At 37.8% G+C, this 26,315-nt stretch overlaps 3 protein-coding genes across 4 annotated transcripts; 2 read left to right on the top strand and 1 right to left on the bottom strand.

The window, feature by feature from the left end:
• Positions 1-644: 644 nt before the first annotated feature.
• Positions 645-1,437, bottom strand: LOC111811150 (SAUR-like auxin-responsive protein family). The gene has a single exon (XM_023697896.2). It carries the CDS (start codon positions 1,303-1,305, stop codon positions 910-912), a length of 396 nt encoding a protein of 131 aa, XP_023553664.2. The 5' UTR covers positions 1,306-1,437; the 3' UTR covers positions 645-909.
• A 1,534-nt stretch (positions 1,438-2,971) lies between these two features.
• On the top strand, positions 2,972-14,560 carry LOC111811393 (putative LRR receptor-like serine/threonine-protein kinase At1g56130). The gene is made up of 24 exons (XM_087117895.1): positions 2,972-4,138; positions 4,379-4,571; positions 7,347-7,418; positions 7,526-7,597; positions 7,708-7,779; positions 8,071-8,142; positions 8,585-8,656; positions 8,740-8,811; positions 9,589-9,660; positions 9,744-9,815; positions 9,919-9,990; positions 10,393-10,464; positions 10,550-10,615; positions 11,001-11,066; positions 11,203-11,247; positions 11,340-11,404; positions 11,578-11,954; positions 12,316-12,511; positions 12,593-12,790; positions 12,984-13,102; positions 13,237-13,447; positions 13,524-13,755; positions 13,834-13,984; positions 14,065-14,560. The coding sequence occupies exons 1-24, from the start codon at positions 4,012-4,014 to the stop codon at positions 14,428-14,430; spliced, it is 3,132 nt and encodes a 1,043-aa protein (XP_086974021.1). The 5' UTR covers positions 2,972-4,011; the 3' UTR covers positions 14,431-14,560.
• Positions 14,561-15,407: 847 nt separating this feature from the next.
• LOC147789360 (Leucine-rich repeat transmembrane protein kinase) lies at positions 15,408-26,265 on the top strand. 2 transcript variants are annotated; one of them, XM_087117894.1, is made up of 25 exons: positions 15,408-15,538; positions 15,775-15,876; positions 16,247-16,439; positions 17,468-17,539; positions 17,741-17,812; positions 17,923-17,994; positions 18,293-18,364; positions 19,262-19,333; positions 19,417-19,488; positions 19,661-19,732; positions 19,816-19,887; positions 19,986-20,057; positions 20,462-20,533; positions 20,619-20,684; positions 21,286-21,351; positions 21,485-21,529; positions 21,615-21,679; positions 21,856-22,232; positions 23,123-23,318; positions 23,395-23,562; positions 23,749-23,867; positions 24,244-24,454; positions 24,531-24,762; positions 24,843-24,993; positions 25,667-26,265. In XM_087117894.1, the coding sequence occupies exons 1-25, from the start codon at positions 15,502-15,504 to the stop codon at positions 26,042-26,044; spliced, it is 3,126 nt and encodes a 1,041-aa protein (XP_086974020.1). In that variant the 5' UTR covers positions 15,408-15,501; the 3' UTR covers positions 26,045-26,265. The 2 variants fall into 2 exon arrangements, with proteins under 2 accessions (XP_086974020.1, XP_086974019.1); XM_087117893.1 differs by lacking the exons at positions 15,408-15,538; positions 15,775-15,876 and adding an exon at positions 15,931-15,949.
• Positions 26,266-26,315: the final 50 nt, after the last annotated feature.

The following is a 26,315-nucleotide window of genomic DNA, read 5'->3' as shown; positions in this document are numbered from 1 at the left end:
ACCTTTTATCTTCGTATCTTAACGAAATGATCATTTACTGAATCGAAATTGATTAAAATGAAAAATTTACAAGGATAATATTCTTCTACATTCGGATGACATGATTCATAAAATGACGTAATTTAAGTTGGGCAGAATTTGAAATTCCATTTCTGAAGGATACCGCCCGTCGATATCTCCGATCTTCGTTCTTGTCGGATCTCTACAGACACCGCCGGCTAAATAATCAGGTAGCTTCTCACTTCTATTTCCAATGATAGTGCCATTGATTCATCTAGAAGAATCCCCCATTCTCCGGCGGATTTCCGGAGACTGGATTCCTTCCTCTCGTAATTTTAGCGAATATTACTTTGTCGCTACTTTCTTTCCCTTGGTTTGATTGTTTTTGCCATAGACTGGAATAAGATCCTTCAATGTTCTTGATTTTGGCGAATCGAAAACTTTTAGGATTCAAGAAGGCAATGAAAACAGAAAATCTAGGAGAATTACAATTTACGCTTCCTCTTCGCTGAGTTCTGAATTGATTACCACCAAAACAGATCACCCACCCGAAATCTTGGAGTTTGGGCTTAAAATTTAAACTTCAAGATCTCTCATCCAAGATCCTTCATCCAGCTCATCATCGTTACGATTCGGAACGGGAATGTAAGAAATAGAACAAGAAGAATTCAGTGATTGATCATCGAATTTCACGAAGAAGAAGCCGTGCTCCGAAACAGAGAAAAATGTAGTAATATCCTTGTCGATTTACATCGGAAGGAGAAAAAAGAAGCTAAAAGAGTATTGTCCAGGATCACTCTCCTTGACATACTAATCATCTATGAGAAACCAAAATCAGAAAACCTATATACAGAAAAATAAAAAACAATCTCTCTACAAAAATACAAGAGAGGAAAAAGAAAAGTATGTTTATGACTCGAGAGAGAGATTGGAAAGAAGATCTTGAAGATGGCGAGAATCGTAACCACCAAGTCTGAGAGCCTCAAGAACACGCTCAAAGAGAAGAACATGGCAAGGAATATGTAGAACGCCTTTCTGTTCGTAGCCGTACTCTTGGGCGGATTTATCAAGGAGCTCGATGAAAACAGGGTGATTTAGGAGTTGAGCGCTGACGACGAACCGTTCCATCTCTTCGCCGACGTAAACAGGGACGTGGCCTTGCGGCACAGTGCCGGAACGGAGGATTCGAGAACGACGAAGTTTGGTGGTGGTGGCGGCGGCGGCGGCGGCGTGAGAGTCGGAGCGGAGAAGACAGTACTGCGATGAATCGGCCACACGGGAAAGACGGCGAATCAATTGCTTCATGATGATTGGTAAAAGAAATGGAGAGTGAGAAAGGATTTGAGATTTGATTTAGAAGGAATCTGATGGAATTGGTAGGTTTAGTTCGGAGACGATGAAAGAGAGCATGAAGATTGGTAGAAGAATGGGAAGAATATATATAGAAAGTGAAGGGGGAGATGTGAATTTGGAGATTAAAAAAATATATAAAAAAGAAATTAAATACAAAAAGAAAAAGAGGGTGGGGAGGTACAGGTAAGAGTACTTGCCTGGTACACATCACTCACAACACCTTCCCCTTCCCTCTCTCATTATTAATTATTATTATTATTTTTTTCAATTATTTTTTATTATAAATTTTATCATAATAAACATTTAAAATTAAAAAAGAAAACAGCATAATTAGTAATTTGAATTAAATATTTGCAGTCCTAATCTTTACCAACTGGCCTTTGTGTTATGGTGAATACTAATGTGTAGGATGATGATGTGGGTGTGCGTAGGACGCTTTTAAAAAGAAAGGTACTTTTTTGGAGTTATTTATTTTAAGCATATTCATAGTTTGGGGAAGAAAATTAGTTATATTGTTGATTTAAAAGGATTTTAAATTAGTAATTATGGAAAAAAATAGATGAGATAATATTAAAATATATTGGGTATGAAGAAGGGATGGGGTGGGGCCGTGGGGGGCGTGTTGTCCAACTGGGTGAGCGGCGCGGGGTTGGGTTTAGGATTAAATTAAATATTCCTATTCCCTACACATTCAGTTCACAAGACGTAGCGTGTGGTGAGTGGCGGTGCCCTTTCCTTGCCTTGCCTTGCATTGCATTGCCTTGCATATCAATTCCATTCCATGGGGGGAACAAGGGGGGAAGGGGGAGGACTGTCCCAACCCCATTCTTGTCTATCTAGCTTTACGCGTCTTCCCCTTTCCTTACTCTTTTCATCTACGCGTCTCTTCTTCATCTTCTTCATCTGTGTGTGTGTGTGTGTGTTGGCAATTGAATATTCCCTAAGCCCCAACAAAAAAAAAGAATGGTTCTTTCTTGGAATGCAATGGACCGTATCATTACTTCCTTCTTTAACAAGATTAGTTCCATTTAGATATGAGTTGCAATTCCAATGCCACTTGGGGGGGCGTCAGTCAATGAGATAGACGACGATATGAATGTACGGAAGGTTATACCAAGTTGGTGCAAGTGTAACCCCACCACACTGGCCCCGTTTGCTATTTTCTTGCCTCCTTTACTTCTTCAGTCTATCCACAGGATATTAACATTAATTAGGCTTCAACTCACAACTTTTTAATGAGAGTGGGGAACAAATAATATTATCTAAAACTAAAAGGGGCAGAAGGGAAAGGGAAGTTGTCTGGAAACCATAATTAGAGGGGGAGGAAGAAATGGAAAGCTGAGGAAAAGTTGGGTTTTTTTTCTCACTTTTACTAAAGGAAAAGAAAGAAATCAAAATGGCCATTCAATTATCCCAAAAGCTCTCCCAGAAAGTAAAAAAAAAAAAAAAAAAGTTTGGGTTTGGTACGGAGATGACCTCAGCTCAGCTGCGATTGATTTTCATCTTTGAGGGCTAAGAAAGAGAAAAAGGGTTCAAAAATGGATATCCAAAAAAGAAAAGCAAAGAAAAGCAAAGAAAAGCAAGAATATATAGAGATATGGAGCTTTATGGTAGTGGCATTACAGGGCAGAATGAGCAGAGAATGACCAGGAAATCCACATTGCCAGAGCGGCCTAGCCTAAGAGAAACCAAAGCCTCTTCAGTTGCCCTTCTTCTTCTTCTTCTTCCCCTTTCTTTCATGGTCCTTCCTGAAAGTGGCCATTTATATATATACCATTCCAAAAACTTGTCCACTTGACCTAACAAAAGCGACTGGATTTGAAAACTCAGAACCCCAAAAACAGCAACTTGTTGGGAAGGAGAAGGAGACTCCAAAATGGATAAGGTCATCACATTACACGCAAGTGGCCGTGGAAAGGGAGCAGATGCTGAATGGTTGGGGGGGAAATGCAAATTTTCATCCTGTTTGGGCCCAACCCAGAAGACTACTCAATATCTGAAAAGGGCGGACCCCAGCTTGCTTGCTTGCTGTGTATTGGGACCCCTCAAATTTAAGGCTGAATCCGAATTCTTCTCGCCCAATTTTCCCTGAAATTCAACATATCAGAAAACCCCTCCAGATTTTTTGTTCTAATAAAACAATGACCTCATCAATCTATTTGACGATGGTAACAGCAACCCAATTTCCCAAAATTCTTCAATGTTTTAGGAAGTAGCTTATTAGTCTAAACCAGATATGGATAGGCATATTAGACAACAGGATATAGCCCACTTCTAACTGAGTTTAATGCTCCACTATAATCTGGTTTGTATTTTCCCTGGAGCACTTCAGCTGCTTGTCTTTTTCGAAACAGTTTTGAATTACTTCCAAAACATGACTAAATTGAGGATGAGTAGAATTGGTGAGATATGAACTACTGTGAACTACAAGGAAAAATATTTGAGAAGATATACGCGTCCGACATGTTTTAAGTCATGGTCGTGGATGGTCAAGAAGATGGAGCCCCTTGTTTATTTATTTATTTACGGAAGGGATAGCAGAAGTTTCCAAGTCACCCCAAATTTCTACAGACTGGGATAGCCATGAATCAAATATGACTATTACATACTAATCCTCCCTTCTTAATCCTGTCTGTGATTGATAAAGCTTGAAATTCCATGTCCATGGCGTCTTCATCTTTAGGTTTGATCTTTGCTTTTTCTGCTATTGCTTCCATCATCACCCACCTGGTTGTTTTGTCTGAAGCTCAAAATCCAACTCAACCCACCACCGATCCTGATCAAGGTTCTCTCTCTCCCTCCTTTTCCTCTCCCACCTTTAGTGTGTTTGGAGGAAAGAGCTATATGATGCAAGCTACACTTTACTTTCATTCAATTCAACTGAACTCTTTTGTTTGTTCGTAAATTAAGCTTATTTATATTCGTTTTTTGTGAGGATCACCAACGAGTCAAGTCTGAAAAACTTTACTCAAACAACTACATTGGAATGGCTTGATTGACTTGTGAGTAATATTTTTGTGTGCAGCAAGGGCTTTGAATTCCATATTTAGTCAATGGAAGATATCGGCGCCAACAGGGGTGTGGAATCTAAGCGGGAATCTGTGCAGTGGGAGGGCAGTCAACACTACCACGGCCATTGACAGTTATGGAAACCCCATTCCTCTTATAAAATGCGATTGCTCAGCCAACAATGGTGCAACTTGCCTCATTACTCAACTGTAAATCTCTCTCTCTCTCTCTCTATATGTGTGTGTCTATCACATTGCATTTGAAGTGCTGGAGCAATTAGAATTTGTAACACGTGTAATTTTAAGAAAATAAATAAAAGATATTTGAAAAAATGAAAAAAAGAAGGAAGGTAAGCAGAATGGCACGCACGCACGCAAGTTGGAGAAGATGACCGTACAGTCAACGGTTAGCTTCTCAACCTTCTCTTTAACGAATTTGAAACTAGCAATTTTCATTAGTTTTATTGTTTTGACTTAATTTAGGGCATATTGAGGAATTTCGAAGAAATTTAGAATATCTTCAAAGACTCAAAACAAGCTCGGAAAGTCTACAATCAAGTAAGTAACCATATAGAGCAAGTTTCTAAGAAATACTTGTAGGAGTCGATTAGGATTGAAGACAATAATTGAGTATTATGTTTAGGAACCTAGTTTGACCTAGTCTCACGAGAATTGTGCTCAGATGATGTGAATGTTGGAAATAAACTTCAATGAGAGAGAAAAAAAAGGAAAGAAAGATATTATTAATTTTGGTTTTTAAATTCAGTCAAAACCATATGTATTTTAGGAAAGGAGTAGTTTATGGGTGAGAAAACGTGTAAACAAAAGGTGGGATAGTTATGACCATTTTTAGTCTTAGGAAAACTTGTAAATAGGCTTTACTTCTCATTGTAATATCAGAGCAAGTAGTGCAAGAGTCATCAGAGCAAGTAAAGGAAAAAGAGAAAAAGGAGAAAGAGTTAAAGCTTCTGTGAAATAGAGAAAGGCTTTTGAGAATTCTTTGTCTCCTTGTCTCTCCCCTCTCGACACCCCCTTCAAAGTTTCGTGAGAGTTGTCTAAACGAGTTAGTTTTAGAGCGAGCGTCCATTTTTCTACAAATTAGTATCAGAGCGGTTTTTAATTTCAACAAATTGGTATCAGAGCAAATTTATTTTCTACAGTGAATAGTTTACCACTTAATTATATTTACCGTCATACTGCTTCCGCATGCATGCCATAGAGTGCTAATTATGGTTTCCATAGACTATGAGTTACTTTTCACGTACTTTGGTCCTACCACCTAGTCATGAGTTCCATAGCCTCCTTAGGTTGACCAGGTACCTTGTAGGGACAAATGGGGTGCAACCCCTATTCGTGAACTAACCAACAGAGGTTAGGGTCTACTTGTTACACATGACTTAGTTGTCACCCATAAAGGATATTAGTAGTCATAAAGAGTATACTACTGCAGTTCATATCAGTGGTGCCTAGTGGGAGTGCCATGACCTTTTTACTAATCCAGCTCGTGTGGCGTATTGACAGGTAATTTTAGTGTTCTAACCTGGAAGGGTGTAGTGACAAGTAGTTTAATGTTCTAGCCTGAAAGAGGCAAAGTAACATGTAGTCACTGTTTCTAAGAACAGGTAGTTTACTGTCACAGCTTGGAAAGGGTATTGTGACAGGTAGTTTTATTGTTCTAACCGGATGCGGGTACATGGGCAGGTAGTTACTGTTCTAGTATGGAATGGGCGTAGTGACAGGTAGTTTACTGTTCTTAGGAACAGGTAGATGTTGCCCGACACTATTAGGGAGAATCCACTGATTGGAGCTCAGTAGGTAGATAGGTATGAAGTACAGTCACCGTTTAGAGCAGAAAGGGCTCCTCCATATCGACGGATATTACCTTAGGGCCTTTTCATGGGCCATAGTGACTCGAAGCACTCCTCGCACAAGACTGATGAAGTACCTAGACATACGTGACACCTAGAGCCAAGAAAACAGAAAACCCTAGGTTGTGAACATGAGAGGGATTGAGTACTCCCTAAAGGAGGTACGCTGAGGGTAGTTGTACAGTGTCCTACCAAGTTTGGTATAGTCGTTTAGCCACAGTTTGGGCGATCATTAAAACAGTTATGAGCACATAGCCAAAGTTTATATGTATAGGATTAAGTTCGATAAGAGCCTACAAGTAGGTTGCTTACTGAGTATTTTTATACTTATTCCATGTTATTCTATTTTTTTCAGATGAAGTGTAGACCACTGTTGATGGCGGGAGCGTGTGGAGCCGTGCAGCTGCAAGGGGTGCCTTTTAGATCGAGTCTTCTTCCTTTTTGTCATTTTCCTATTATTTTAAAGCTACTCCTCGAAACTTGTGTATTTTTGTAAACCATTTTGATTTGACTCTGTGGATATTACTTTTAAACTACTTTTATGTCGGTTTTGAATGCATATTTAAATTTTAAATTCCTTTGAGTCTCCCGTTTTACAAAAGAAAATTTTACCTTCCTTTTTACCCTTGAGTATACATGGCAACCTGTGATTCGAGGTATCGAAAATCAAGTTGTTACATAATTAGTTTTCCTAACCATTGCCTCAAGCATTCCTATTCTGCATATGCGATTGTTGGGACTTGAGTTTTGTTGTAGAAATCCAGAATCAAATTGATGAATAAAACTAATGTATAGTTTGGACGTTCGTTTCTAACCACTTCTCAGTGATATACATGGACTGTAATAAAATAGGGTCAGACTTGCAGGAGTTTATATATGTATATCAATAAGTTTGCAATGTCCGCAGATAGAAAAAAAAAACAGTTTTACCAGAGGACTAATGCCGCCATATTGCTTGTATGTTTTGCATTCAGACAAATATGATCGATCATAAGAGGATATAATCTATTTGAAAGAAAAGATCAGAGAACAGCATATTTGTTTCTCATAACAAACTAATGTTCTTTGTTTTCTTTCTTGTTCTGTTTGAATTCATTTTATTTATATGATTTTGCAGGAACGTTTATGCAATAAATGTTGTTGGTATACTCCCCCCAGAGCTATGGACATTAACGTCCCTCACCTATCTGTATGCCTTAACTACTAATCTATGTTCATATTGACGCATATATTAAGTGTAATATGGAAAGTTTTACTGGTAGTTCATGCAAATAAATTGAACTGAATTTCTTTCAGGAAGTTGGATCAAAATTTCTTGACAGGAACACTATCTGCATCTGTTGGTAATCTCAGAGAATTGCGGAGCTTGTAAGACAATCAGTAGCTTTTCCTAGAGACCTCAAAAGACATAATATTATATCGAACATCAACGTTAAGAAGTTTCATCCATTTTCTAATTTTAATCAAATTATGATTAGGAGCCTGGGCACTAATGCATTATCAGGGAAACTTCCGAAGGAACTTGGATCTCTTTCTAAACTGGAAATGTTGTAAGTTATCTGTTTCTACTCAACTCTGGAAGACATTCGAATGGCTCGCGGATCCTATTGCTTTTTATTAAATCTATGGAGCTATCCTTTTCAATTAATTTGTTAACTACATGTAATAATTTTTTATGCACTAGAAAATTCTAAGTTTACTCAGATGCTTCTGTCTTTTCCTTATGGGAATAATGAAACTTTTCACGAGTACAAATGCATATCCTGAGCATTATATGTCATGTGGCTGTATCTATCTCATAATGACCATATTTAACTGTTGCGTTTTGACTGATATCGTAGGGCTTTCGGGTCCAACAATTTCTCTGGTTCCTTACCACCAGAGCTTGGAAATCTTTCTATGTTGAAGAAACTGTAAGCTTTTCTTCCTCTCTCTCTTTCTTCCTTTTTTCTTTGGCTTTTTGTTTATCAAAATTCTTGAACCTTTTTTATTATCTATATGTGTAACTTATGCAGAGTATAACGTTGGAGACATAAAAGAAAGAAAAGACTGAAAGCTAAACCAATTTTTGTGAAAGAAAAAACTCACTAATCTTAACGGTTCCCTATTCTGGGGTTAACTCATAGTACTTACATCTTCATGATCATGATCATGATCATTTTATTTAATTGGGAGTTTGTTGATGCAAGGATCTAAAATACTTATTTGACTTAGGGTCCCTTCATCTTGTGATTTGTGCCGAGTTTCAATCTTTGACTCGGCTTTTGTTATACTTAGTTGTGGTGATCCTACTTTGACTTTGCGTTGCACTGTTTCATTGTACTGATAATTTGTTAATCATGTTTGTGTTGATAGATACATTGATAGCTCTGGAGTTACTGGTGGTATTCCTCAATCATTTTCACGCCTAAGAAACTTGAATACAGTGTAATCCATTTTTTGGATTTAATTTTTCCTAACTTTATCAGCCAAGATTGCATCATTTTTATATAAAGCTCTTTTTTGAACAGATGGGCATCAGACAATGACCTCAGTGGCAGAATACCTGATTTCATCGGGAGTTGGACAGGGCTCACAACTTTGTAAGACAATTTTGTTAGCATGTCTCTTCTTTTCTCCAACGCCCCCTCCCCCTCATTTGTTGAGAATTGTTGGAGTCCCACGTTAGCTAATTAAGGGGGAGATCATGGGTATTTAAGTGAGGGACACTATTTTCATTGGTACGAGGTTTTTTGCGTTGACTAAAAGTAAAGTCATGAGAGCTTGATTCGTTGTTCCTAACATGGTATCAAAGTCATTCCCTTATCTTAACTTAGCCAGGTCAATAGCATCCTTAAGTGTCGAACAAAGAAGTTGTGAGCCTCGAAGCGTAGTCATAGTGACTCAGGTTTTGACAATGAGTGTACTTTGTTTGAGGACTCTAGAGAGAAGTCGAGCCTCGATTGAGGGAAGGCTGTTCAAGGGCTCCAGAGAAGGAAGCTTCGGGGAGACTCTATAGTGTATTTTGTTCGAAAGGAGGATTGTTGGAGTCCTAAATCGACTAATTAAGGGGAAGATTATGGGTATATAAGAGAGGGACACTATCTCCATTGGTATTAGGCCTTTTGGGGAAACTGAAAGCAAAGTCATGAGAGCTTAAGCTCAAAGTGTACGATATCTTACCAATGTGGATGTCCGTTGTTCCTAACATCTCTCTCCAAAATGGGGCCTGATGACCTAAGCAACGGTTGAAGGTTTACTTATGCTGTAGATTTTCATTCAAATCCATTTTATTTACTATGCTATGCAGAAGTTTTTGTTTACTTGCAATTCCAGTAAAGTTGAAGATCTGTCCCTTTATTATCTACTCACTTTTGTAGGAGGTTTCAAGGAAACTCTTTTACAGGTCCCATACCGTCGACATTTTCAAACTTGACATCTTTGACCGAGTTGTGAGTAACTTTAACCATTTCAGGGGTATTTGGTCTATGCACTGCTTGACTCATTGCTAATAAACTATATATAATTAATATAGGAGAATAGGTGAATTATCCAATGGGAGCTCTTCTCTAGCATTCATCAGTAATATGATATCTCTAGCTATCCTGTGAGTTGGCTCCATCTTTTGTTTCATCGCTGTTATTTATTTATTTATTTTTATTTTCAATCTCCCAAACGTTTTTATGATCATAATGTTCCTTTTCTTGCAGGGTGCTGAGAAATAATAATATGACAGGTTCAATTCCATCCAACATTGGAGAATTTCGTAATCTTACCCTGCTGTAAGAATTCCTCATCGATGGATAACCGTTTAAATTAATATGTTGCTGGTAATGAGCTAAGTTGGATTTGTTTGTTTTGCAAACAAATGTGATTCATACACCTGTTCGTCGTTTTTGTGCATGATATCCTTGCCTCACCAAATCACCTAGAAACAACAATGTTCATGTGTTCTTTTAAGAAATTGTGTTGGTGTCATCTCATCTCCAAACTGATATATAAATTAAGATGGTATCCATTTGGATGATAAATCTAGTAACATGTTTTCCTTGTTTTTTTTTCTTACTATTATGAAGCTTAGTTCTCTTGGGGGGGAGTTGAATCCTATTTGAAGATCGCATTTTATTCTTAAAAGTTCTTGTAGTTCTGGTAATGAAGTGACTCCATTCTCCTTTCTATTGTAGGGACTTGAGCTTCAACAACTTGACAGGAGAGATTCCAAGCTCGCTTTTCAATTTGAGTTCACTGTCACACTTGTAACATCCAACCTTTCCTACACTAACTATCCAAGTCCCACCATCTTTTCGTCGAATTGAAGTGTAGATTCTGTCTTTTGCTCAGGTTTCTTGGAAATAATAAGTTAACTGGGACCCTACCTACACAGAAGAGTGCATCACTTCTTAATATGTGAGTTTGTCTTGCGAATGTTGATTTCAGTTAACGATGCCCCTTACAAGTAGATCGGATTTAGCAATATTTAATTCGGTCAATTAGATGGAAAATATGTTGTATTCCTGGAAAATGAAAAATTTCCCATCTCAAAGATATATGAAAGATTCGACCGTTTTTTCACTATGCTCCAATGGAATGCATCTTTTATCAAACATCTCGATTACTGAGTTTAAATATTCATAGTACGGAGTTGCATAGGATGTGCTTTCTGAGATTGAGGTTTTGAGAAGGCATGGTATTCATTCAGGCATACACACATATGCTTGTTTTTGGCATGCTTAGATTTATTGGCTGTTAACTTCTGTACTGAGTGCTAATGCCTTGCCACTTGATCTCGTAGAGACTTGTCATATAATGATTTATCAGGGAGCTTTCCTTCTTGGATCAACCAGCAAAACTTACAGCTGTAAGTAATGTGCCACTGATTTTCTGTTCTCTATCTTTTTCTCTACAATCATGCAAGTTACAGTAATACACTGCCTACATACTCATGTAACATTAAGATGAAGATTATGTTGCAATCTTTTGGATTTGATATGCAGAAATTTAGTCGCCAACAATTTCATCATTGAAGGTTCAAGTATCAGGTGTTTCCATGAGTTGATTTAATATCCTTGCGTATACATATACTTCGTTGTCTTAAAGTGGTGTGTTTAACACATATCTCTTTTCCTTTCAGTGGGCTGCCTTCTGGATTGCAGTGTCTTCAACGAAACTTTCCTTGTAATCGAGACCGTCCAATATGTGAGTAGAAATTACAAAATAAATTCTTCCTATTTGTTGTATGTTTCTCTGAGGAGGAAGAACTACCTCAGGCTTCTTACTTTTGACATAAGGCAGTTGTTAAATAAGAAGATGCACCGTCCTACGTGTGGATATCTTTTATTCATAACTCCTGTCTTGTATATTGATGCTAGATTCTGATTTTGGGATCAAATGTGGAGGTCCTCAGTTCAGAAGTTCATCAGGGGTTTTGTTTGAAGCGGAAAAGGAGACTCTCGGTCCTGCTACGTACTTTGTTACCGAGTCAAATAGGTGGGCGGTTAGTAATACTGGATACTTCACTGGGTCCAACAATTCTGAATACATAGCCAATACATTGTCTCAATTCCCAAACACCCTTGTGGGAGAACTTTATCAGACACAGCGACTATCTGCTTCGTCATTGAGATACTACGGACTCGGACTTCAGAATGGCAACTACACCGTGAACCTTTATTTTGCAGAAATAGTTCTCTCAGATTCGAATACATGGCAAAGCCGTGAGAGGCGTCTCTTTGATATATATATACAGGTTTCTTTTTAATTCTTCTTCATTTATATAATCTTGTAATGAGTCCTTCTCTACCATAGTTCCAGGCCAAGGCAAACAATATTGTCCTAAAGAAAGGTTTACATCAAAGCTCTGCCTATATATAACTGTCACCATGTTTGGTCAATCCCGTGTCTGTGTCTGTGCTTCTTAGTTGATAGATGATTGTTAGCAACACTTGTATAGTATTGTTTATCCGGTAAGAACAAGTGTCATCCGCCCTATATCCAGTCTGTCCTGTGTTATTCCCTTACGAACTGATGTTCGTTTTCTGCTGTGTCTTCATTTTTGCGATTGTCTGTTGCTCTGTTCCTTTGTCTGAGTTCATCATCATTGGTTTCAGGGAAATCGTGTCGTACAGAATTTTAATATTAGAAAGGAGGCAGGTGGGTCTTTCCTTGCTGTCCCAAAGAACTTCACGGCGGAAGTTACAGAAAATTTCCTGGAAATTCATCTCTTTTGGGCGGGGAAAGGTACATGCTGCATACCTAATCAGGGTGCTTTTGGACCTTCCGTTTCAGCCATCAGTGCTACCCCAGGTAATTGGTAATGACAAGTTTTGTTCTTTATTATGTCCTTGTTTTCAAGTTTTTTCAGTTAAGTAGTGAGCTTTTCTGCAGATTTTAAACCAAATGTCAGTAACGTACCACCAAGTAGTAAGGAGATTAGTAGAACGGGCCTAATTGCAAGGGAGGATAATAGAAAGGGCCTAATTGTAGGTCTCTTTGTTGGGTTAGGATCTGTTTTCTTTCTGATTATTGGCGCAGTTTTCCTTATCGTCCAGAGAAGGAATAGACGTCGTGCCAATGAAGATGAAGGTAACTACAAGGAATCTGCTTCCAAGTTGTTATTTGCGTCTTGATTCCGTTCCATTCGACCTTAAGTTCTTGCATAAATGGGTCTCTTATTGCTGCCTTTTCTTCCATTTGGGGTCTACATTGGAGGAGGCATATTGAAACTTCTATCCACACCTATACCAATTATTTATTTATTATTATTATTTTTTGTCAGAGCTCCTTGGGATAGATGCTAGACCGTACACTTTTAGTTTTTCTGAACTAAGGGGTGCTACAAGCGACTTTAATCCATCCAACAAGCTTGGCGAGGGAGGATTTGGACCTGTTTACAAGGTATGGTCTCTCTTTAAAATGGCGAAGAAGTGGATAGGGCTAGGAAAATGTCATTATCATGGTCGTCTCCTGTTGTATTATTCAAGTCTGAAGTATTGGTATTACTTACTATCTGATTTATTTTACCCTTGCAGGGAACACTAAGTGATGGAAGAATGGTTGCTGTGAAGCAACTTTCAGTGGCATCCCACCAAGGAAAGAGCCAGTTTGTTGCTGAGATTGCTACAGTATCTGCAGTGCAGCATCGCAATCTTGTGAAATTATATGGATGTTGCATCGAGGCCGATAAACGTCTCCTTGTTTATGAATTTCTAGAAAACAAGAGTCTTGACCAAGCATTATTTGGTAAGGAATTTATATCCAATTTTCCGGCTGTTGAAAGCAAAGATGGTTGTATTTAATCATGGGTTTTGTGTGGCAGGGAAAAAACATTTGATTATTGATTGGACAAAACGTTTTGAGATATGCGTGGGTGTAGCAAGGGGCCTCACTTACCTTCATGAGGAATCAAGACTTCGCATAGTGCACAGAGACGTTAAGGCCAGTAACATCCTGCTTGATGGTAATCTGATTCCCAAAATTTCAGATTTTGGCTTAGCCAAACTTTATGATGACAAAAAGACTCATATAAGCACCCGTGTTGCTGGGACAATGTAAGATTAATTCAGTGTGTGTTTGCGCTTCCTTTTTCTTGGTAATGAGTACCAATGTTGGCCAGCTGACTGTTGCAGTGGTTATCTTGCACCTGAGTATGCCATGCGTGGCCACCTTACGGAGAAGGCTGATGTGTTTGGATTTGGCGTTGTGGCTCTTGAAATTGTGAGCGGAAGGCCGAATTCATACCCAAGCTTAGAGCAACACAAAATATATCTTCTTGATTGGGTAAGAATGAATCGTTTTTCCTGTTTTGTTCATAAGAATGAATCGCTTCCATTGTGATAAATTCCTGTTTTGGCTTGTAGACATGGTACCTCCACGAAAACAACCGTGAACTGGAGATGGTGGATCCTGAATTATCAGAGTTCAGCAAGGAGGAAGTAAAGAGGGTGATTGGTGTAGCTCTTCTGTGCACTCAAACATCCCCAGCTCTTCGGCCATCGATGTCCCGCGTGGTAGCAATGCTGACTGGAGACGTTGAAGTGGGCGCTGTAACTTCCAAACCAGGATACCTGATAGACTGGAAATTTGATGACATTACAAGCTTTATTGATACTCCATCAACTGAAGAACCTGATACTAGCCTTTATGCATCAACAAGTTCGAATGTTGTTGATATAAAGCAATTGCCAGACAAACCACTGCTCCATGAATCATTTGGGGCCGGGTAGATGAACAAGCTTGGTATTGACATTTTTCATTTTCTTGTTTCACATTTACTCAACATTCCCCCCCCCCACCTCAGACTTTGTACATTACAATACAACATTCCTGAATTATATATATGATTTCAGTTATTTATGTTCTTGAGTTTGCTACTTAAATTGTTTGAATGTTACAGCCTCCAGTTCTTGCCATATCATACGTACCTTTTATTTCTTTTGTTCAGCTTGTTCTAAAGCTACACCCACCCCCAAAGACAACAGTTTTTGTATCTTTCCCTCGAGCCACTTCAACTTAAGGTGTTCTCGAGTGTAAATACACGGTTAAAGACTATAACTTAAATAATAAACTTAAGCATAAATTAATTAAGGAAGACATGATATATTCGGTTAAAATGTTAAATATTCAATAACTTATTACTAATATTTAAAACATGAACCACAATAACGAAAAGTATGTACATAGAAAATTAGAACTTATTTTTGCAAGTAATTTGAATGACCTTTTTATATATATATATCTATAAAATAATAAGTTACAAACGTTTCATGGTAGTGTAGAAGAGGGAGAAGCGGTCCAAATGGGGCCAATACAAACGTTTAACACGATTTGGGCCATCTCAGTGTACGGAAAAGGCGCGCACGCCGTTGTTCTGGTTACAATCCCTATGAATTCTGATATTGACAGCCGTCGGCATAGAGCGCAAGTGAATAAATGCAGGGCCACCGCCGTCAGCCACCAGCCTTGAATTGTCAACCCAACCCACATCAGGTAAAACTACCACTTAATTCTCTATTCACACCTTGCCCTTGACCCTCAGATTTGCGGTCCCGCCACCTCAAATACTCACCTAATCTCTACAATTTGAATTTTATGCTGTGATTTTCAACCCAGCCCCCGCCGGTGGCTTACCGGACTTCCATGCGACCCAAGAATACTTGTCTACCACTGTACGCTTAATTGTTTGAGTTCAAGCACATGGGCTGCAATTTTTATATGCTTAGTTGCTTCGCCACTTGCCTTTCCCATGCTCATTTTATTATTATTTATATTGGTAAAGCAAGACAATCAATTCATTAATGGAGAACTTGAATAAGTCTCAATCGTCACCTCCTGGTCAGAATTTTCAACTCTGTTATATTTTTTGTCGTCACGGTTTTGGTCAGAATATCCCATTAATTCGATGGCTGTCCCAATCTCTTGAATTTTAGGATTGTTATAAACAAAATATCATTTTCTCTATCCAAGGATACGCTGTGGCTAAATTTATATCAATCCTCCCTCCATAATTCTGTCTGTAACTGATCAAGCTTCCAATTTCATGTCCATGTTTATGGCGTCTTCATCTTCAGGTTTCATCTTTGCTCTTTGTGCTATTGCTTCCATCGTCTGCCACCTGGCTGTTTTGTCTGAAGCTCAAAATTCAACTCAGCCCACCACCGATCCTGATCAAGGTTCTCTCTCTCTCTCTCTCTCTCTCTCTCCCACCTTTAGTGTGTTCTCAGAGGAAAAAGCTAGCGATTCGAGGTATGCCCATGTATATATGTAGGGAATACACCGGTAATTTTGACATGAAAAAAAAGCTGCTCACTTTTGTTTCACGCAACCAAAAGACCCACTTAGAAGCTCTGAATTCCCACACCAGAATTAAGAAACAGTATTCAATTCAATTGAATTCTTTTGTTTTGTTCATGAATTGATTATTCATCTTTGTGAGGATCACCAACAAGTAGACATAAATCTGAAGACTTTACTCAAAAAACTACATTGGAATAAATTGATACCGACTTTTGAGTGATTTTTTTTTTTTTGGTGTGTGTGCAGCAAGAGCTCTGAATTCCATATTTAGACAATGGCGTATATCGGCGCCATCAGGGGCGTGGAATATAAGCGGGAATTTGTGCAGTGGGAGGGCAGTCGACACTACCACCCCCGTTGACATTAATGGAAACCTCAATCCTCTTATAAAATGCGATTGCTCAGCCAACAACGGTGCAACTTGCCTCATTACTCAACTGTATCTCTCTCTCTCGCTCTTTCTCTCTCTGCATCTATCGCATTACATTTGAAGAGCTGGAGCAATTCGGATTAGTTTTATTTACGATTGCCTTGAGCATTCCTATTCTGCATGTGCGATTGTTGGGACTTGAGTTTAGTTATGGAAATCCAGAATCAAGTTGATGAATAAAACTAATTTATAGTTGTGACAATGTGATGTCCCACATTGGATGGGAGGAGAACAAACCAAGGGGTGTGGAAACCTCCTTCTAGGAGACGTGTTTTAAAGTCTGGAGGGGAAGCCCGAAAGGAAAAGTCCAAAGAGGACAATATCTGCTAGCGGTGGACCTGGACCGTTACAAATAGTATCAGAGCCAGACATCGGAAGATGTGCCAGCCTTCTCGCTGTTCCCCGAAGGGGTAGACACGAGGCGGTGTGCCAGTAAGGGTGCTGGCCCCAAAGGGGGTGGATTTGGTGGGGGTCCCACATCGATTGGAGAAAGGAACGAGTGCCAGCGAGGACGCTGCTCGCTGAGCCCCGAAGAGGGGTGGATTGTGATGTCCTACATTGGTTGGGGAGGAGAACAAACCACCCTTTATAAGGGTGTGGAAACCTTCTTCTAGCAAACGCGTTTTAAAGCCTTGAGGGGAAGCCCGAAAGGGAAAGCCCAAAGAGGACAATATCTGCTAGCGGTGGATCGGGCCATTACAGATATTCGATTCTAACTACTTTCATTCGTTTAAGCATTGATATACATGGACCGTAAAAAAAAGGATCTGAGTTGCAGGAATTTATACATGTATATCCATAAGCTTGCAATGTTCGCTGATTAAAAAAAAAAAAAAAACAATCAGTTTTTCCATAAGACCAATGCCGCCATATTGCTTGTATGTTTTGCATCCTGACAAATCTGGTCGATCATAAGAGGATATAATCTACTTGAAAGAAAAGATCAGAGAAGATCATATTTATTTCTCATAACAAACTAAGTTCTTTGTTTTCTTTCTTGTTCAGTTTGAATTCATCTTATTTATATGGTTTTGCAGGCACGTTTATGCAATAAACGTTGTTGGTGTACTTCCACCAGAGCTATGGACATTAACTTCCCTCACCTATCTGTATGTTTTCTTCCTTATATACACACACAGACTTTTTAGAATATTACATCATTTGTTGAGTGGAGAATTTGAATCGTGAGCTCTTAGAACAATCTGCGTTCATGTTGGCGCATATATATATGTATTTGATATTATATTAAGTGTAATGTGGAAAGTTTTATTGGTATCTTGTGCAATTAAATTGAACTGAATTTCTTTCAGGAAGTTGGATCAAAATTTCTTGACTGGAACGCTATCTCCATCTGTTGGTAATCTCACAGAATTGCGGAAATTGTAAGACAATCCATAGCTTTTTCTAGAGACCTCAAAAGACATAATATCATATTGAACATCAACGTTAAGGAATTTCATTCATTTTCTAACTTTAAACAAATTATGATTAGGAGCCTGGGCATTAATGCATTATCAGGGGAACTTCCGAAGGAACTTGGATCTCTCTCTAAACTGGAACTGTTGTAAGTTATCTGTTTCTACTAAACTCTGGAGGACATCCGAATAGCTAGCTGATCCCGTTGCTTTTTATTAAATCTATGGAGCTAACTTTTTCAATTGATTTGTTAGTTACATGAAATAATTTTTTGTGCACTCAAAAATTCTAAATTTTACTCGCATGCTTCTGTCTTTTCCTTCTTATGAATGGGACCAATGAAACTTTTCATGAGTACAAATGCAGATCATTAGTATTATATGTCATGCGGCTGTATATATTTCATATGACCATATTTAACTGTTGCGTTTTGACTGATATTGTAGGGCTTTCGGATCCAACAATTTCTCTGGTCCCTTACCGCCAGAGCTTGGAAATCTTTCTATGTTGAAGGAACTGTAAGCTTTTCTTTCTTTCTCTTTGTTTTTTAGTTTTTGTTTATAAAATATTTTGAACCTTTTTTTATATCTACATGTGTAAATTATGCTTATGGGGTTGCCTTTCCTAGTTTGCAACAACTAGATCTGAATTTTTTGGTATCAAACTTTTGACCAGTGGGATAAAAACCTAAAATGTTGTAGTCATGTGGTTGCCCTCAGTTTATTTATTTATTTATTTTTTATATTCAGGATATTGTTGGATGTGCCATTGCCGTATCTCATGATTTTTGTAATTTCCAGAAATACCACAGTCTGTTTATGTTTATCGGGCATGAAAAAGATGACTTGCTATTATTGATAGAAAACTCACATTAAAACTCACTCTTGTATGCATGATAGGAATTATATCCTATTTGACATTCATCAATATAACTCTAACAAGTTATAAATAGAACTTAAAAATGTTACAAAACGAACCTCATATGTTGAATATTTGCATACCCAAGTAAATGTTTGAGAGCCAAACTTCAGTTGATGAAGAGTATAACGTTGGTGACATAAAAGAAAGAAAAGACTGAAAGCTAAACCAACTTTTGTGAAAGAAAAAACTCATTGATCTTAACGGTTCCCTATCCTGGGGTTAACTCATAGTACTTACCTATTCATGGTCATGATCATTTTATTTTAACTGGGAGTTTGTTGATGCAAGAATCTAAAATACGAATTTGACTTTGGGTCCCTTCATCTGTGATATGCATTTCTGAGCATGCTGAATGGTCTGAATGAATAGATTTGTCTCGAGTTTCAATCTTTGACTTGGGTTTTGTTCCACTTAGTTGTGGTGATCCTACCTTTACTCTGTGTTTGCACTGTTTCATTATACTGATAATTTGTTGATCATGTTTGTCTTGATAGATACATTGATAGCTCTGGAGTTTCTGGTGGTATTCCTCAATCATTTTCACGCCTAAGAAACTTGCATACAGTGTAATCCATTTTCTGGCTTTAATTTTTCCTAACATTATCAGCCAAGGATGCATCATTCATATGTAAATCTCTCTTCTGAACAGGTGGGCATCAGACAATGAATTCAGTGGCAGAATACCTGATTTCATCGGGAGTTGGACAGGGCTAACGTCTTTGTAAGAAAATTATGTTATCATGTCTCTTCTTAGCTCCAAACCCCCCCTCTCCCTCTCCAAAATTGAGTAGAAATTGCAAGTAACACAAACTATGCTATGCAGAAGTTTGTGTTACTTGCAATTTCTAGTTAAGTTGAAGGTCTGTCCGTTTATTATCTACTCACTTTTGTAGGAGGTTTCAAGGAAACTCTTTTACAGGTCCCATACCATCGACATTTTCAAACCTGACATCTTTGACGGAGTTGTGAGTAACTCTTAACCATTTCAGTGTAATTGGTCTATGTACTTCTTGACTCATTGCTAATGTTCCATATATAATTAATATAGGAGAATAGGTGATTTATCCAATGGGAGCTCTTCTCTAGCATTCATCAGGAATATGGCATCTCTAACTATCCTGTGAGTTGGCTCCATTTTTTGTTCCGTTGCTGTTATTATCTTTTTATATTTTCAATCAACCAAACGTTTTTATGATTATAATGTTCCTTTTCTTGCAGGGTGTTGAGAAATAATAATATGACAGGTTCAATTCCATCCAACATTGGAGAATTTCGTAGACTTACCCAGCTGTAAGAATTCCTCATCAACGGATAACCGTTTAAATTAATTTGTTGCTTGTAATGAGCTAAGTTAGATTTATTTGCGTTGCAAACAAATTTGACTCGTACACCTGTACGTCAGTTTTTGTGTATGATATCCTTGCCTCACCAAATCACCCTAGAAACAACAGTGTTCATGTGCTCTTTTAAGAAATTGTGTTGGTGTCATCTCATCTCCAAACTGATTTATAAGTTAAGATGGAATCCATTTGGATGATAAATCTAGTAACATGTTCTTTTTTTTTTTTTTTTCTTACCATTATGAAACTTAGTGCTCTTGGGGAGAATTGAATCCTATTTGATGATCGCATTTTATTCTTAAAAGTTCTTGTAGTTCTGATTATGGAGTGACTCCATTCTCCTTTCTATTGTAGGGACTTGAGCTTCAACAACTTGACAGGAGAGATTCCAAGCTCGCTTTTCAATTTGAGTTCACTGTCACACTTGTAACATCCAACCCTTCCTACACTAACTATCTGACTCCCACCATCTTTTTGTCGAATTGAAGTGTATATTCTGTCTTTTGCTCAGGTTTCTTGGAAATAATAAGTTAAATGGGACCCTACCTACACAGAAGAGTGCATCACTTCTTAATATGTGAGTTCGTCTTGTAAATTTTGATTTCAGTTAACGATGCCCCTTACAAGTAGATCTGATTTAGCAATATTTCTTTTGGTCAATTAGATGGAAGATATGTTGTATTCCTGGGAAATGAAAATTTTTCCATCTCAAAGATATATGAAAGATTCTACTGTATATTTCACTATGCTCCAACGGAATGCATCTTTTATCAAACTTCTCGATTACCAAGTTTAAATATTCATAGTAAGAAGTTGCATAGGATGCATGTCTTGGGTTATTTTTAAATACGTGCTTTTTGAGATTGAGGTTTTGAGAAGGCATGGTATTCATTCAGGCAAACAATCATATGCTTGTTCAATTTGAAAACAGTGGCAACACGTTCTTTTGGCATGCTTAGATTTATTGGCTAAGACACTAAAGAATCTGTCTACCTTTTCAAAATAAGTTTAAAATTCCAAAACCCTACATGCATTGTCGTGGAATGCTTAGCTGAAATCTTTAGCTTGACTCGATAAGTACACATCTTAATAGTCATTTTTCACATTTTCCTTTTACACCTTTCTTTGGTTGTTAACTTCTGTACTGAGTGCTAATGCCTTGCCACTTGATCTTGTAGAGACTTGTCATATAATGATTTATCAGGGAGCTTTCCTCCTTGGATCAACCAGCAAAATTTACAGATGTAAGTAATGTGCCACTGATTTTCTGTTCTTTTTCTCTACAATCATGCAAATGACAATAATACACTGCCTACCTACTCAATGTAAATATTAAGATGAAGGTTATGTTATAATCTTATTGGCTTTGATATGCAGAAATTTAGTAGTCAACAATTTCACAATTGAAGGTTCAAGTAGCAGGTATTTCCATGAGTTCATTTAATATCCTTGCGTTCACAAATTCTTCGTTGGTGGTCTGTTTAACACATCTCTCTTTTGCTTTCAGTGGTTTGCCTTCTGGATTGAATTGTCTTCAACGCAACTTTCCTTGTAATCGAGACCGTCCAAGATGTGAGTAGAAATTACAAAATAAATTCTTCCTATTTGTTGTTTGTTTCTCTGAGGAAGAGGAAAAACTACCTCTGGCTTCTAACTTTTGACATAAGGCAATTGTTAAATCAGAAGATGCACCGTCCTACGTGTGGATATCTTTTATTCATAACTCCTGTCTTGTATGTTGATGCCAGATTCTGATTTTGGGATCAAGTGTGGAGGTCCACAGATCACAAGTTCATCAGGGATTTTGTTTGAAAGGGAAAATGAGACTCTCGGTCCTGCTACATACTTTGTTACCGAGTCAAATAGATGGGCCGTTAGTAATACTGGATACTTCACTGGGACCAACAATCCTGAATACATAGGCAAGACATTGTCTCAATTCCCAAACTCCCTTGACACAGAACTTTTTCAGACACAGCGTCTATCTGCTTCATCATTGAGATACTATGGACTGGGACTTGAGAATGGAAACTACACAGTGAACCTTCATTTTGCAGAAATAGCTTTCCCAGATTCAAATACATGGCAAAGCCGTGGGAGGCGTCTCTTTGATATATATATCCAGGTTTCTTTTTAATTCTTCATTTATATAATCTTGTTATGAGTCTTCCTCTACCATAGTTCCAGGCGAAGGAAAAAAATATTTTTCTAGAAGCTTTGCCTGACACTGTTATGACAAGGGCTTTTAAGTTGGTTGGCCCTGGAAATTTGATACAATATTTTAAGTTTCTGTCTAATTTTAAAAAAATGTACAATATTTTAACTTTCACCATGTTATTGTCCTACACAAAATTCACTTTTATGTGAAATAGATTCATTGATTTAAAAAATGTTAAATATGTGAAGAATCTATTAAACACAAAATTGAAAGTTTAGAGATATTAGATATTTGTAAACTTTAGTGAACTATTAGACAAAAGGTTAAAATTTTAGGAATCTAGTACATAGCATTTTGAAGCTCAGACCTATTAATCACAAATTTGAAAATTCAATTACTAAAATTGTAATTAGAGAAATCACTTGTTGCATGTTGGTCTTTGTCTTTATTGGGTTTAAGTAGGTTCAATGACTTACTGGATTTTATCTACATTTAAATTTTCATTCACGTTTTGTTTTTTTAATTAATTTTATGTACATTTTGGGTTGTTGTTTTTGTATCTTCTAAAAGTAAAAATAATAAAAAATATGATCCTACATTTTCAGAAATTGGCATGTCGCCGTTTCCGTGTCTATGCTTCTTAGTTGATGGGTGTTAGCAACACTTATAGTTTTGTTTATGCAGTAAGAACAAGTGTCATCCGCCTTATATTTTAAATTTCATTTTTCTAATATTATATTTCCATTTGGTCCTGTGTTATTCCTTCACCAACTGATTTTCATTTTTCGACGTGCCTTCATTTTTGCGATAATCTGTTGCTCTCTTCCTTTGTCTGAGTTCATCATCATTGGTTCCAGGGAAATCGTGTCTTACAGAATTTTGATATCAGAAAGGAGGCAGGTGGGTCTTTCCTTGCTGTCAGAAAGAATTTTACGGCTGAAGTTACAGAAAGCTTCCTGGAAATTCATCTCTTTTGGGCCGGCAAAGGTACTTGCTGCATACCTAATCAGGGTGCTTTTGGACCCTCCGTTTCAGCCATCAGTGCTACCCCAGGTAATTAGTAATGGCAAGTTTTGTTCTTTGTTGTGTCCTTGTTTTCAAGTACTGAAATTAGTGAGCTTTTCTGCAGATTTTGAACCAACTGTCAGCAACGTACCTCCAAATACTGAGGAGAATAATAGAACGGGCCTAATTGTAGGGCTCGTTGTTGGTTTAGGATCTGTTTTCTTTCTGATTATTGGTGCAGTTTTCTTTGTCATCCAGAGAAGGAAAAGGCGTCGTGCCTATGAAGATGAAGGTAACTACAAGGAATCTGCTTCGACGTAGTTATTTGCATCTTGATTCTGTTGCATTCCACATTAAATGCTTGCATAAATTGGTCCCTTATTGCTGTATTTTCTTCCATTTTGGATCTACATTGGAGGAGGCATACTGTAATTTCTATCCACATCTATACCAATTATTTATTTTTATTATTTTGCAGAGCTCCTTGGGATAGATGCTAGACCGTACACTTTTAGTTTTTCTGAACTAAGGGGTGCTACAAGCGACTTTAATCCATCCAACAAACTTGGCGAGGGAGGATTTGGACCTGTTTACAAGGTATGGTCTCTCTTTAAAATGGCGAAGAAGTGGATAGGGCTAGGAAAATGTCATTATCATGGTTGTCTCCTGTTGTATTATTCACATCTGATTCAATTATCTGAAACTACCCAATAAATTTCGGAAATTTTGTTTGTGTAAAAGAAGAAAAGATAATGTTGTAGATCTTAGTAAACTTATAACCATTGCGGGGAAAAGGATAGTTTATCTCAAACTGAGTCAATCTTATATGTGAGAATATGACGTATCATAACAGTTTTACCAATTTCAATTACTGTATTTGCTTCGAAGTTTGTACGAAGTGGGAAGATTATATCTATTTTTACGTTCTGAAGTATTGCTATTACTTACTATCTGATTTCTTTTATCCTTGCAGGGAACACTATGCGATGGAAGAGTGGTTGCTGTGAAGCAACTTTCAGTGGCATCCCACCAAGGAAAGAGCCAGTTTGTCGCTGAGATTGCTACAATATCCGCAGTGCAACATCGTAACCTTGTAAAATTATATGGATGTTGCATTGAGGCCGACAAACGTCTCCTTGTTTATGAGTTTCTAGAAAACAAGAGTCTTGACCAAGCATTATTTGGTAAGGAATTTATATCCAATTTTCCGGCTGTTGAAAGCAAAGATAGTTGTATTTAATCATGGGTTTTGTGTGGCAGGAAATAAACATTTGACTGTTGATTGGCCAACACGTTTTGACATATGCGTGGGTGTAGCAAGGGGTCTCACTTACCTTCATGAGGAATCAAGACTTCGCATAGTGCACAGAGATGTTAAGGCCAGTAACATCCTGCTTGACGGTAATCTGATTCCCAAAATTTCAGATTTTGGCTTAGCCAAACTTTACGACGACAAAAAGACTCATATAAGCACCCGTGTCGCTGGGACAATGTAAGATTAATTCAGTAATTGTGTTTTCGCTTTTTTTTCTTTGGGTACAAGTACTAATGTTGGCCAGCTTACTGTTGCAGTGGTTATCTTGCACCTGAGTACGCCATGCGTGGCCACCTTACGGAAAAGGCTGATGTGTTTGGATTTGGCGTTGTGGCTCTTGAAATTGTCAGTGGAAGGCCAAATTCAGACCCAAGCTTAGAGCAAGACAAAATTTATCTTCTCGAATGGGTAAGAATGATTCGTTTTTCCTGTTTTGTTCATTAGGATCACCCCCCTCCCCAGAGTAGAACAAATATCTTCAAACCCATTCCAGTGAAATTAAAAGAACTAACACACTCTTGAAGATTTACGGCTGAAAAAGTTTTTAATGTTTCAGATAAAATGTAAAGACGGATTAAAGAGCTTCTCTCTCACTTAGATGCCACTTATACTTCCTCTTTCTAAGCACCCTCCTTAAGCTTATTATTTGAAATCATATCCTTTTCAGATCCTTCTCTATTACCTCCATATTATTCTCATCCTTCTCTATTAACTTTACCCTTGAACTTAAATCAATAGTAATCTGAACATACAATTGCTGGAGAGTCCCGAGCAATCATTTAAATTTAGCAGTTTGGCTGAAACATGAGAGGAGCATAAGAAAACAATAAAAACTGATCAATAATATCTTTCCTTGCATTTTCTCTCATAACTCAATGACAGAGGACAGAAATATATACATTATCACTCGGACATTAATGTTAATCTGTCTATGAGGCACCAAGTGAATAGATAATATTTTTGGCCGTTTTAATTCAAGAAGGGTATACAATAGAAAATTGACATTTCAATTAGGCGGTGCTTCCTCATCGCTTCCATATCGCTTCCTTTGTCTGATAAATTCCTGTTTTGCTTGTTGTAGGCATGGTACCTCCACGAAAACAACTGTGAACTTGAGATGGTGGATCCTGAATTATCAGAGTTCAGCAAGGAGGAAGTAAAGAGGGTGATTGGTGTAGCTCTTCTGTGCACTCAAACATCCCCAGCTCTTCGGCCATCAATGTCCCGCGTAGTGGCAATGCTGACCGGAGACATCGAAGTGACTCCTGTAACTTCCAAACCAGGTTACCTTACTGATTGGAAATTTGATGACATTACAAGCTTTGTAGATAATCCATCAACTGAAGAACCTGATACTGGCCGTTATGCATCGACTAGTTCGAGTGTTGTTGGTGCAAAGCATACGCCAGCCAATGATTTTGAACCAATGCTCCATGAATTATTAGGGGAAGGTAGGTGAAGAAGCTTAGTTTCATATTTGCTCAACGTTCCCCCACCTCCGGCTTTGTACATTGTGATTTAATTTCATACAACATTTGTGTGGTTTCGAACCTCCCATTTGTGAATTATTTATGATCTCATTGATTTCTGTGTTGGAGTTTGTAAGTTAAATTGCTTATTACTCAAAAGTACCGTTCACAAAATAGATTGCCCATGGAGTTTGGATTCCATGATTGTATCTTTTGATTGTGGTTGTGGTCTATCATACATCTGTTTGAGTAATAATAACA

This window comes from Cucurbita pepo, chromosome 15 (assembly GCF_057944985.1).
Source record: "Cucurbita pepo subsp. pepo isolate OVF chromosome 15, ASM5794498v1, whole genome shotgun sequence".
NCBI lineage: Eukaryota > Viridiplantae > Streptophyta > Magnoliopsida > Cucurbitales > Cucurbitaceae > Cucurbita > Cucurbita pepo.
This window is presented reverse-complemented; position numbering and strand designations above follow the sequence as displayed.

Excerpts from the sequence above, each read along its gene's own strand:
- LOC147789360 (XM_087117894.1), top strand. The coding sequence starts at position 15,502 with ATGGAGAACTTGAATAAGTCTCAATCGTCACCTCCTG. Across the intron at positions 18,365-19,261 it reads CTTTCTATGTTGAAGGAACT|ATACATTGATAGCTCTGGAG; the intron begins GTAAGCTTTTCT and ends TTGTCTTGATAG. Across the intron at positions 21,530-21,614 it reads ATTGAAGGTTCAAGTAGCAG|TGGTTTGCCTTCTGGATTGA; the intron begins GTATTTCCATGA and ends TTTTGCTTTCAG.
- LOC111811393 (XM_087117895.1), top strand. The coding sequence starts at position 4,012 with ATGTCCATGGCGTCTTCATCTTTAGGTTTGATCTTTGCTTTTTCTGCT. Across the intron at positions 8,812-9,588 it reads TGGACAGGGCTCACAACTTT|GAGGTTTCAAGGAAACTCTT; the intron begins GTAAGACAATTT and ends TCACTTTTGTAG. Across the intron at positions 12,512-12,592 it reads AGCCATCAGTGCTACCCCAG|ATTTTAAACCAAATGTCAGT; the intron begins GTAATTGGTAAT and ends GCTTTTCTGCAG.
- LOC111811150 (XM_023697896.2), bottom strand. The coding sequence starts at position 1,305 with ATGAAGCAATTGATTCGCCGTCTTTCCCGTGTGGCCGATTCATCGCAG.